At 52.6% G+C, this 11,818-nt stretch overlaps 1 protein-coding gene across 4 annotated transcripts in view; it reads left to right on the top strand.

The window, feature by feature from the left end:
• IL1RAP (interleukin 1 receptor accessory protein) overlaps window positions 1-11,818 on the top strand; it is a 65,971-nt gene that overhangs the window by 29,149 nt on the left and 25,004 nt on the right. For all 4 annotated transcript variants that reach the window (XM_019503480.1, XM_019503481.1, XM_019503482.1 and 1 more), the window contains exons 3-8: window positions 1,850-2,135; window positions 2,892-3,084; window positions 5,941-6,106; window positions 7,127-7,198; window positions 8,032-8,161; window positions 10,047-10,195. In XM_019503480.1, the coding sequence (XP_019359025.1) occupies window positions 1,850-2,135; window positions 2,892-3,084; window positions 5,941-6,106; window positions 7,127-7,198; window positions 8,032-8,161; window positions 10,047-10,195 (996 nt within the window). The remainder of the gene's footprint in view (window positions 1-1,849; window positions 2,136-2,891; window positions 3,085-5,940; window positions 6,107-7,126; window positions 7,199-8,031; window positions 8,162-10,046; window positions 10,196-11,818) is intronic.

Consider the following 11,818-nt stretch of genomic DNA (forward strand, 5'->3'; position numbering starts at 1 on the left):
GACAGACTCGTGACTGTGAAGTCTGGCCCAGGCCATCCAGTGGGTAGCCCGGTTAGATGCAATATCTTTTACTAGAACAACTAAATAGTTGGAAAAAAGGTCTTTGCAAGCTTTTGGGCACAAACACCCTTCTTCAGGCAGCGGGAGACTGCTGCTGCTCTGTGTTGTCCAAGGTAGAAAAGACCAACCCAGCTACAACCTGCAGTCCTGCGGTGGGTAGCCTGGCCACCCTGCAGCTCAGCCGCTTTGCAGCGTACTAGTTCGTCCTACTTGGTCACGACTGTGATGCTGGTCGCAGAAAATGAGGGTGGAAGGGAGCTCAGAAGGTCACATCTAGTCCAACCCCCTGCTCCAAGGACCAGCCTCAACTCCATCATCCCAGCCAAGGCTTGGTCTACCCGGGTCTTCTCTGCAGATGTGATGGGCTTTGCAGCGGGCAGCCCTGGAGCATGCCATCATCCTAATGTAGCACTGCCAGGGGCAGCAAAACCATGAAAAACATAAGAGCTACTGTGTCCTGGATCAGACACGGGTCCATCTTGCCTGCTCGTTTCATGTTGCAACTCCTTGGTTTCTTGTCTGATGAGAGACACAGTCGATAATAAATCCCTGTTGACTTTCTCTTCTCTCTTCAGTGCCTTGCAAACCCTTCTCCTACACACCTCAAGCAGCTCTTTTCTAAACTGAACAGGCCTCCTGTTCAGTCTCCTGTCACATGGAAACCCCTCCATGCCCCTGACCATCCTTCTTGCCCTTCTCTGGACCTTCTCCTGTTCTTCTGTATCTACTTTGAGGCGTGGGGACCAGAACTGGGCACCGTATTCAAGGCTTGAATGCACGCACCATGGATGTATGAAGGGGCATTGCAATGCTTTCAGTGTTGTTCACAATTCCCTTCTTCATCATCCTGAACATTGCATTTGCTTTTTTGATGGCTGCCGAGCCCTGAGCTGGTGTTTTTAGCGAACTGCCCATTGAAAGCCATGGCAGGGGGTCGGACTAGGTGATCTGCTCAGGTCCCTTCCGACCCTAGAAACTATGAAACTATGAAAGTCTGCTTTTAGGATGACTTCCCTGGGTAGCTAAGATCTGCACTGGCAGTGGGTCTTCCCCTGGGAGGGGAAGGGGCAGCATCAGCGGTGCCAGACTGGATGTGCTGGGGCATCATAACCTCCCTCCCCTTCAGCCACACATCGGGTAGCAGCCGGGTGACACTTTTTCCCCCGTCACCAGCACCCATTTTCCTGGGAGACCTCTCTTGCCGGCACTGACTCGGGAGGGAAGAGCTGCCGGCTGAAGAAGAATTGACTTTCAGGCTGCAATTTATCTGTCTTCCCTCCGTTATCAGTGAAGATGGATGTGGGCTTGCAGAAGAGCTTTCTTCTGCACGGCCCAGCTCCTGTCTCTGCCCCGCTCATCCTGGTTTCTGATGTAGGCCGGTGGCTGCAGGGATGCAATTCAGGGGACCGCTCCTTTTTTCAGGCCTGGAGCTGCCTGCCCCCAGCTTCCCTGCCTACGGGAGACTCTCGGCAGGTCTCCACACACCTGTTTATCACTGCTATTTATTATTGACGATGCCCTTGCCTGTCCGAGCTGAATTTCTGTAGCAGAAGTCCGCTGTGCCAGGTACGGTGTACACGCAAAACCAAGAGCCCCTGCCCCCAAATGCTTGCAGAGACAGCAGGTAGATAGAGGAGGATGAGGAAACGATGCCTCGGGAGCACAGGCTTCTTGATATCCCAAATAGGGCAAAGTATCCCACCCAGCTGTATAGGACCCAGCTCTAGATGCTTTGGTCTTTGCTCTCAGCAGACACAGGGTCAGGGCCCCCTGTTCTCTCTGCTTGCAGAGCGCTGCGACGACTGGGGTGTGGACACCATGAAACAAATCCAGCTCTACGACGGGGAGCCCGCCAGGATCAAATGCCCGCTCTTCGAGACCTTCTTGAAGTTCAACTACAGCACGGCCCACTCCGCCGGCCTCACCCTCATCTGGTACTGGATCGGGCAGGATCGGGACCTGGAGGAGCCCATCAACTTCCGTCTCCCGGACAGCCGGATCAGCAAGGAGAAGGACACCCTTTGGTTTCGGCCTGCCCAGCTCAACGACACGGGGAATTACACGTGCATGCTCAGGTAGGGTGGTGGGCATTGCGTTTCAGGACCCTCAGAGTCCCTTAGGTATGGGGAGGAAATTGTGTTGTCCGCTTCCCATCTCCATGCAGGGAAAAGGGCGCTGTGATCGGAGTGAATGGGGATCTGAATTTGCAGCGCCAAGCCCATTTACATTGTAATTAGGCTTGGCACCTTGAAAGCATTAATGGACACGTTGCTGATTGCTAGCTGCAAACGGCCACGAAGAAACCCCGAGCAAACTCCACAGGCCTGCACCATTAAGGAATGAGCCACGTGTTTGGGGCAAAGGTATTGCTTCGGGGTGGGGGGCTCTTGGCCAAGCTTTGCAGCAGGCGGTTAAGGTTGGAAGGGACCTCAGTCCATCCCATCTTCCAGAGGCTTCAAAGGTTGTCAGGAAAATGGAGAAACAGCCCAAGATGCAGGAGGGCAGGAGCAGAGCATCCTCAGAGGGTCAAGGAGGAGATTTCTGTCTCTCCTTTCTCTTGCTGTCCGCATCTTTCTTTTTTTCACCAGGGTGCCTGCGAAGTGTTGTTGCAGTCACAAAAGAGGGCTCGGTGCATTAGTCATGTTGGCAAGTTCTCCCGTGTCTGCCTCCTGCCTGTATTATTGAGGTTTCTTTTCTGCATGTAAATCTGAAAATGTGGCCGAATGCATCGTCTCAGCACTGGAATTTCTGAGACCCAACCTGTGGCTTTTCTTCGGTGCATATAAGTGAACCAGACTGAGCTAACAACCGGGCCACTTCTCTCCCTTTAGGAACACAACCTATTGCAGCAAAGTCGCGTTTCCCTTGGAGGTTGTTCAGAAAGACCCGGGTTTCTGCATCAGCCATGCCATCAAGCCCATGGAAGAGATGTTCTACTTGGAGCACGCTCACGAAATCATCCCTTGCCCAGATATTGATGGGTTTTACCCTCCCAGTGCAAAGCCAACTATCAAGTGGTACAAGGTAAGAAGGGTTGGGGCGTTAGGACTGGGGGAGAGACTGTGTCTTATGGGAAAGGGTGATGCACGCAGCCATCGCTGCATAAGAGCTGGGAGGTCAAGCCCCAATTACATAACTTCAGCGAAAGCTAGCTCCAAGTAGTAAAACCCCCCTTACCTGCAATGGGACATAATTGGGGGTTATTCCCCACTCCTTTCCAGTGACTCAGTAGAGACGGTGACTCTGGACACTGAGGTCCAGCTCCTAGATGTGCTCAAAGCCACTCGGATGCTCCTGGGCAAGTCGCTTCGTTATAGGCATCAGCTTCCTCCTCTCTTAGCATCGGATGAAGTCGGCTGTTGCTTATAAACCAGTGAGTCTCTAAGATGCTGCCCTGCCCTGGTGGCTCACCAACTCTGGGCCTCCCCTTCTGTGAAATGGGAGTGAAGACAACCAAACTTTGCATCCTGTACCCTAGAAATCAGCAGAGAAATCACTGCCGCGATGTTCAAGTTTTCAAGCCTTGCGTCTTCGCATCACAGTCCTGTGGTTGCCAAGCTGGAGACAACCCCGTAGGGCCTGATTCTCTGAAAATGCTGCATGGCCCCAGCTCTAAAAATCAGGCATCTTCCTGGGGTGTCTGGTCAGGCATCTGCAACCACCATGCATTATTTAAAACCCTGACTTCGGGCTCCCTCACTAGCCGGTTCTCATTTTGCAGGAGAAAACGAGGCTGTAGCAGCTCTGGTTAGCAACAGGGAAGAGAGAGCTGTAGAAATTCTCCGTGGACTTGTTACTACAGGGGGTTTTGATGCTTAATTCACTGGGGGTTTGCAAAGAGCCAGGAGATGTGTAGCTGGGAGGTACTGGAGCAGCGCAGCTGCTTAATAGGAGCCAGTGCATCTCTTCTCACGAAACGCCATCATTTTTAGCAAAGGGAAGTCAGTTCATTTTGTGGGTTTAAATGCCTCTCTCATTGCCTCCATTGAAATTCACATCTCGACAATCAATTAGCAGAGTGAAACAAAAAAGCCCCATGGAAATCATTGTGCAGACAGCAAGTCATCCCGCGCCTTATAAAAACCATTATGAATGGTATATTACTTCTGCCTTAAACTGCCACGATAAGATGAATCTGACTTGGAAATGCACCATTCAGAAATAATTTCGGAGAAAATGTGCAAATCTTTGGCTTTTATGACCATCAAGATGTCATTGCCCTAACCCTCTTCCTGAGAAGCGATCAGCCGTTTGGCACATTGTCAGGCAAGGCAGGAAACCTGCACTGAGTGGAAGGCTTATTAAGGTTTCTCAGCAATTTATGCCCTTCGTTCGGCTGCTCAGCAGGGGCCAGGTCCCTGGCAGGAGTCACTCAGTGCAGCTCCAGTCCTCCCAAACGAACCACACACGTCAATGGCAGATGAGGATCTGGGCTTGGACCTGGGGATTAGTTTGTCACGCACTTGGAAGATCTCTCCCATCCTGGTTTTGCTTCTCTCTCTACCCATGGGTCAAGAGCCCTGCCCGTGCCCATTCCAGATGCTGAATCAGGACCACCTGCTGGATCCCACCCACGGACAGAGCGGGCATTGCCCACCCAGCTCACCGCGTTAGATAGTTCATGAGTGGCTGGACTGAAGTAGATGAAATTCATAGACTCATGTTAAATGCGAGTGGGGAGGGACTTTGGGAGGTCACATGTAGTCCAACCCCCTGCTCCAAGCAGGACCATTTCCAGCTACATCATCCCAGACAAGGCTTTGTCTAGCTGGGTCTTCAAAACCTTCAAGGATGGAGATTGCACCACCTCTCTGGGTAACTTGTTCCAGTATTTTGCTACTCCCCGGTGAGAGTTTTTCCTAATATCCAGCCTCACCTACCCTTGCTGCAGCTTGAGCCCATTGCTCCTTGTCCTGCCATCTGCCCCCACTGAGACCAGTCCAGCTCCGTCCTCTTTGCAGCCCCCCTGCAGGGAGGTGAAGGCTGCTATTCAATCCCCCTCGGTCTTCTCTTCTGCAGACTCAGTCAGCCCAGTTCCCTCAGCCTCTCCTCGCCAGTCCTGTCCCCCAGCCCCACAACCATTTTCATTGCCCTGCAATGTGTCCACATCCTTTCTGTAGTGGGGGGCCTAAAACTGGACACAGGACTCCAGATGTGGCCTCCCCAGTGCAGAAGGGAAGGATCATGCCATTGACTCCTCATAGCCTTTGCAAACCCAGGGCTAGGAGACTTTTTGGCAGCATCACACCTGATCCTCCGCTCTTTTTTTTCCCCCCTGCACTGCAGGAAGCACACAGCAATATGCAGTTAGGTTTGTGTTGTTCATTGATTTGGGGAGCTGTTGCAAACAGCAAGGGATTTTGGCTTCTTGTCTGAATCCATGTAAATGCAGTCAGTTCTCAGGGCTGAAGGGCTAGCAGGGAACTGGTTGATGCTGCCTGGGTGGAGCATCTTGCAAGAAGGAGCTGCCCATGTGCTTTTAGGGACTCTCTGGCCTGCACCACGGGGAAAACCAAGGCAATGCCTCTATTTCTCCTGCCACCGACAACCACCCTGACAGCTTTTACTCTCCCATGCTCAGGAGGGAGCTAAAAGGGGGTTGCACACTCAAGTGGCTCCATCCTTTGAACGTCTTTCCGTCGTATTTTCCATTAACATCATTGTTTTATTCTGGGGAAACTGAGGCATGGGGTAGACCTTTCCCCTCCCTGCATGCCTTCTGGCCTGCAGACCCTCACCCATACGTGGCACCAAATCCAAGTCCTGGCGCCATGTTTCTGGGTGGATCGCTGCCTCGGGTGCCGGTGTTTTACAGGGAGGGGATGGAGGGGGGAAGCTATTTTACTTCCACACCTGAGCGTTCCCTCTCCCTGCCTCCAGAACTGCGTGTTTGTGAAGGACTTCTACGACATCTATCCTCACGGGCCCAACCTCACCTTCGGCATCATCCGCGACACCTTCAAGGGAGACTACACCTGCATCGTGACCTTCCAGGAGAACGGAAGGGCCTACAACCTCACCCGAACCGTGCGGATGAAGGTGGTGGGTAAGGAGGGGAAACCGAGGCAGGAGATGGGGAAGGATCCGGGGGCCAACTAAGACAACTCCCCCAGACACCAGGATGTGGCCTGTGTGTGTTCAATGGGCTCTGCATCTCCTGGTGTATGGATACCCAAAGCATCACAGGATGGGGTGGCCTGGGGTGGTACATGGGAACCACAACCCATCAGCAGAAAGTGTGTAGTGGTGTTGACAGCCTTTTAGAAAGAGCTTCAAAGTTTCCTCGTGGGTTTTGGAAGTTTCCACCTGCCTGTTTTAAAACTTTAGGTGCTTTTCTGTGCAGATGAAGGTGGCCAGGTCATAGGGCTGGGCTGGTTCTTCTTTAGAGCTGCCCCGGTCTGAAGACTAAGCCACAAAAGCTTAGTCTTGATGACAGCAAATTCTTGGTGGACTTTAAAAGCCTGGTGAATGGTAATATCCGTGTTGGTCTAAGGACATAGGTAGACAAGGTTCTTTGGTGAAATCCAGTGTCTTTTATTAGACCAAGCAAAAGTTTTTGGTCTAATTTATTATTTAGTTGATATAATAAAAAAATGTCGGACTTACCCAAAGACCCTTATCTGCCTGGTGAATGCTAGAGCATGCCCTGGTCATGTGGCAATAGCTATGCACTGAATACACAAGGAGGAAGAATAATTTCAGGCAGGAGCAAACAGCTTGCTGTAGGGCCAGGAGAAGAGTCTGGCTTCTAGGCTGACCTGGGGGTGGTATCAGAGATGCCCGGGGGGGACGGGAGAGTGTAGATGAGCCCAGAGTCTCTCTCCAGACATGGCACAATGTAGGGGTTTTCAGAAGAAACCAGCATCTTTGCAGTCTGCCTAGATTGAATTCTGCCCTTGATGTTGCTCGTGCCGCTCACAGCAGCAGCGCTGCAAGACAGGCTCCTGCAGCCGCACACTAGAGTTGTTCGGGGGCTGTGGCGAGTTAGCATTAGTCCGTGCAATGGCCCCAACGAAGCCAGATCTCGTTCTCAGCTCAGGAGGGATCCCACTTTCCTCTCCTGCAGGGTCTCCAAACAAGGCATTGCCGCCACAGTTCACCTCTCCCAACGAGAAAGTCGTCTACAAGCTGGAACCAGGTAATTCACCGCTCTCTCCTGTGCCATGTGGGGGTGTCTGCCGGGACGGGGAAGGTCTTGTTTAAGCGGCGCAATGAACCTGCATGCCCGGTGCTCCTGTCCATGTTCCTTCTCTGTGCTCATGGGGACTGTGCATCGTCTGTCCCGTGCTTTGGGACCTGGGAGCAGCTGCAGAAGCAGATGGAGCTAGAAGTGTCACCCGTAGGGAGGTTTAATGGGGGGGAACTAAGCCCATCCTCTGCCTCCTTCCCATCCCCTCCAGTTCCCATTTAGCTGGCCCCCTTCCCCTCCCAGTAAAGCATGGATCTAACCTGCTCTTCCCGGCCTGCGCATTGTCACATTGCTAATGCACCCCGCAGAGCAACCCCTCGTCTGTGCAGACAGTCAGCTCTTCAGGGCAGGGACCGCTGGGTAGTCTGTGTTCATGCAGTGCCTGGCACGGTGTGTTTGGCCACTGCTGCATTGAGAATAACCTTATATTTAATGCACTGTTTAAGAGGTCTGCAATCAGGTCCTGCTTCTCCCCCAGACTTCCTGGGCAATCTTAGGCAAATCTCAGTCTTCACGTTTGTAAAATGGATCTAGCAGCATTTCCCCACCTCACGAGAGAGCGGAGAGCAAATGTGTCTTCACGTGCGTAGGTCACTCAGGCTCACAGGAAGCAGTCACGGACCTGTCGGTCACACGTTTCTCCCATGTAGCTGGCGGTGAAGGGAAGGGGCCGTATTGTTTCGTGCTTCCAGGACCTCGGGTGTTGTGTTCGGTCCCTTCCCAATGGGGAGGGAGAATGAAGGCTGGAGGGGCTGCATTTCACTGGCAACCTTCTGTCCTAGGGGAAGATCTTGTTCTGCCCTGTCAGGTCTACTTCACTTTCCTGAAGGACTCCCGCACCGAGGTGTGGTGGACCATCGATGGGAAAAACACGGACGACATCACGGACCCACGGGTAAAAGTCACTCAAAGGTAACGATTTGCAAGTCGGACGTCTGCTGTCTGCATCCTCTCCTAATTATCCCACGGCTGGACCATGGATGCAGGTCTCCACCAGCACAGCCCCTCTGGGCATCAGCCAGAGCTCCCTTTGCTAATAGCTGATCAGGATGTGGGCTAGTGACAGCCCCAGGGAGCTGCATTATTTTCTGGCTATTGGCCATTTCAAACGGCCCTCAGCCCAAGCCTCAAAAAGAAGTTATTTAGGGTTGAAAAGCAACTCTTAAGTGAACTGATGCCTTTCTATAGCTGCCCTCTCATGCAGCAGTCCCCAAACTCTGACAGACTGTGCACCACCCATTTAAAATGATATGGCCTGAAAGCACCACCAGAAAATTTTTCAGTTCAATCTTAAGTACCACCAGGAAGTTTTTGTCACATAAAGTAATTATAATCAATCTGTTAATGCGTACCGCTGACGGGTTGTCTGTGTACCACTGGTGGTACCCGTACCACAGACTGCGAACCACAATGGATAACAATGGAACGGCTCTTCTCTGTGTCATAGGCCCTGTACTGTCAATGCATAAGGGAGGTTCTCCTGTGATGCAAGCAGCTGGTTTTGGAGCAGGAGGATGTGAGATCTCCTCACCCTGCCCAGTACTGCAGAGAAGGGCCTGAGGGTTACAGGAGACTGTACACTCAGTATGAGCAAATAGTGCTTGTTGCAAAAAAACCCCAAAACCAACCCAATTCAGTCCTGGGTTGTGTTAATCAGGAGTGTCGCATGCAAATCAAGGGAAGTGATTCTTCTCTGTTTAGCCCTGGCAAGGCCCTACCTGGAGTATTGCATCCACACTTCAAGGAGGATGTGGACAGATTGGAAAGAGCCCAGTGCAGAGCAACACAAAATTTATTAGGGGCCTTGAGAAGCGTAACGGATGTGGAAAGGCTGAAAGAGCTCGAGTTATTTAATCTGGAGAAGAGAAGACTGGGGGAGGGAGGGGATTTAAAACAGTCTTCAAATAGCTAAAGGGCAATTATAGAGAGGAGGGAGATGGGCTTTTCTCCGTGGCTGCAAGGGACAGGTCAAGGAGCAGTGCCTCAAACTGCAGCAGGGGAAATTCAGGCTGGAGAGGAGGAGGGACTGTCTGACCAGGAGGGTGGTCGAGCACTGGGGCAGAAGCTGTGGGCTCTCCAACCTTGGAAATGTTCAAGAGCAGGTTGGACAGTCACGTGGCCGGGCTGGTTTAGTCTGGGATGCTCTTGCCTTGAGCAGGAGCCTGGACCAGACGTGACCTTGTGAGGTCCCTTCCAGCCCGACCCGGTCCTCTGACTTGCTGCACTACCTTGTACTGCTGTCGCACGTCTTGTGGAAAGTATAGTGCCATCTCACAGAAGGGTCCTGGGGAAGAGTGGGTCCTTTTTGGGCAAAGGGCTGCAAAGCACCAAGTAAGAGAAAGCCCCTGCCCTGAGCAGGTTGCAAATAGACATGGCCACGTGGGGGAGAAAGGAGAGAGATCATCACCCCCGCTTTACCACCCAGGCACAGAAGGATGAAGCAGTGTTTCCAAAGTCACACAGGACTTTGGAAGCAGAGGCAGAAGTTAGACTCGGAGTTTAGGAAACCCAAGTGATTGGAGAAATCTCCTCTCTCAAATCTCCTGTGACACACAGCCAACAATCAGGCAGCAGAAAACAAGTAAAACTTGGCAGAAGTTGCCCAAGGACCAGCTACCCCATGCAGTGCTGAGCATTGACCTTCAGTGCAAAACTCCTGATCTGCTACCAGCGACGAACAACTGATCTGTTAATTGTCTTTTGTTTTGCCAAAAATAAAGGAGAAGTCTAAAGTGAATAGCAACAAATCGCATGCACATCACTGGGCTTCTGCATGCTAACCCTTTTGTTTTCCCAGCGAGATTGCCCAGCTCTTCGGCGACAAGGACACTGTGAGGATGCTGACGATTGCAAAGGTCACGCCGGAGGATTTGAAGCGCAACTACATCTGCCATGCCAGGAACAGCAAAGGAGAAGTGCAGCAGCAGGCTCTGGTGAAAATGAAAGGTAAGGGACTGGCACCCGTAGGGGCGTACGGGATGCAGCCTGGCCGGCCACGGGAGCGTGGCTGAGTGCCGAAGACATACCTTGGGGCGAGGCAGGGCCCTTTGTGGGGATAACAGAGGGGGTATTTCCTGCTCCCGTGCTGCCCCAGTTGGCACTAACAGTGGCACAGACACAAGGGATAACGAGTTGCACCCTGACATAAGCGTGTGTCTTGCTCTCCCTCCCAGCAGAGAGGGAGCAGAGGAAGGAGGCGGCCCAGATCCTCTGCAGCGCAGCTCCTAGACTGGTGCAGCTGTGTCCCTTCCCACTGTGCTGATCCCAGAGGGGCTGTTTGGCCTGGACAGGGCTCATAGCTGGCAGGGGGAAGCATGTACTTTATCCCTGGGAGGGGAAGAGATGGAGACCGGTCTCCATTTTGGGAGCTACACATGAGACACGTGTAGAAGAGGTATCTGGTGTTCCCTAGGGGCCTCTTTTTTTTTCCATTGGGCTTGCACACAGTTCTCAGTTACCTTTGCATCTCTGCACCTGGATATCCAACCAGCAACCAAACCCAAATTGCTTTCTGTCCCCACGCCCTAAAATTCTTTGTTTTGACCGAGTTGGGTCAGGCAGGAGTTGCAGCCCATTTTGTGCCCTGCCCTCTGATTTAAAGCTCAGATGTTATCCATCAGAGGCACGTTTATCTCCATAAACCCCAGATCCATCCCGCTCCAGAGGCCCGAGAGATGCTTTGCTCTGGGATGGTTCCTGGCTGCAAAACAGCAAGAGACATCAGAAGATCTTGGCACTGGGAGGCTGAGCAGCAGATAATTAAAACTGACTGTAAGCTGATTAGACGTGCGCTCTGGAGCAGGCTGAACCAGGCTACCGGCATCCTGGGCTGCATCGGGGGGAGCGTTGCCAGCAGATCGAGGGCAATGATTCCTCCCCTCTATTCAGCACTGGGGAGGTCACATCTGGAGTCCTGTGTCCAGCTGTGGTCCCCCACTACAGAAAGGATGTGGACACGTTGGGGAGAGTCCAGTGGAGGGCAACGAAAATGGTTGTGGGACATGTCTTGTGAGATGAGGTTGAGGGAGATGGGCTGATTGAGTCTGGAGAGGAGAAGACCGAGGGGGATTGAATAGCAGCCTTCACCTCCCTGCAGGGGGGCTGCAAAGAGGTTGGAGCTGGACTGGTCTCAGTGGGGACGGACGACAGAAGGAGCAATGGGCCCAAGATGCAGCAAGGGAAGTTGAGGTTGAATATTAGGAAAAACTCTTGCCAGGAGGGTGGTGAAGCCCTGGGACCGGCTCCCCAGAGAGGTGGTGGAGTCTCCATCCTTGGAGGTTTTGAAGACTAGGGTAGACAAAGCCTTGTCTGGGATGATGTAGTTAGGGCTGGTCCTGCTTGGAGCAGGGGGTTGGACTAGATGTGACCCCCTGAGGTCCCTTCAATCCTCGTTTTCTGAGTCTGTTATTCTAGGAGCTGGGATCCCCCCTGGAGCCCAGCAAGAGCTGCTTTTCCAGGCAGTGCTCAGTATCCGTGCTACAGGCATCGTTGCAAGAGGGTCACCGAGGCCTCAAGACAGGCTAGAAGCTGATATTCTTCCAACCAGAGCTGCCAGCCTCCTCATGAAAG

The sequence above is a fragment of the Gavialis gangeticus genome, unplaced genomic scaffold (assembly GCF_001723915.1).
Source record: "Gavialis gangeticus isolate Ggan-Ray unplaced genomic scaffold, GavGan_comp1, whole genome shotgun sequence".
Classification (NCBI taxonomy): Eukaryota; Metazoa; Chordata; order Crocodylia; family Gavialidae; genus Gavialis; species Gavialis gangeticus.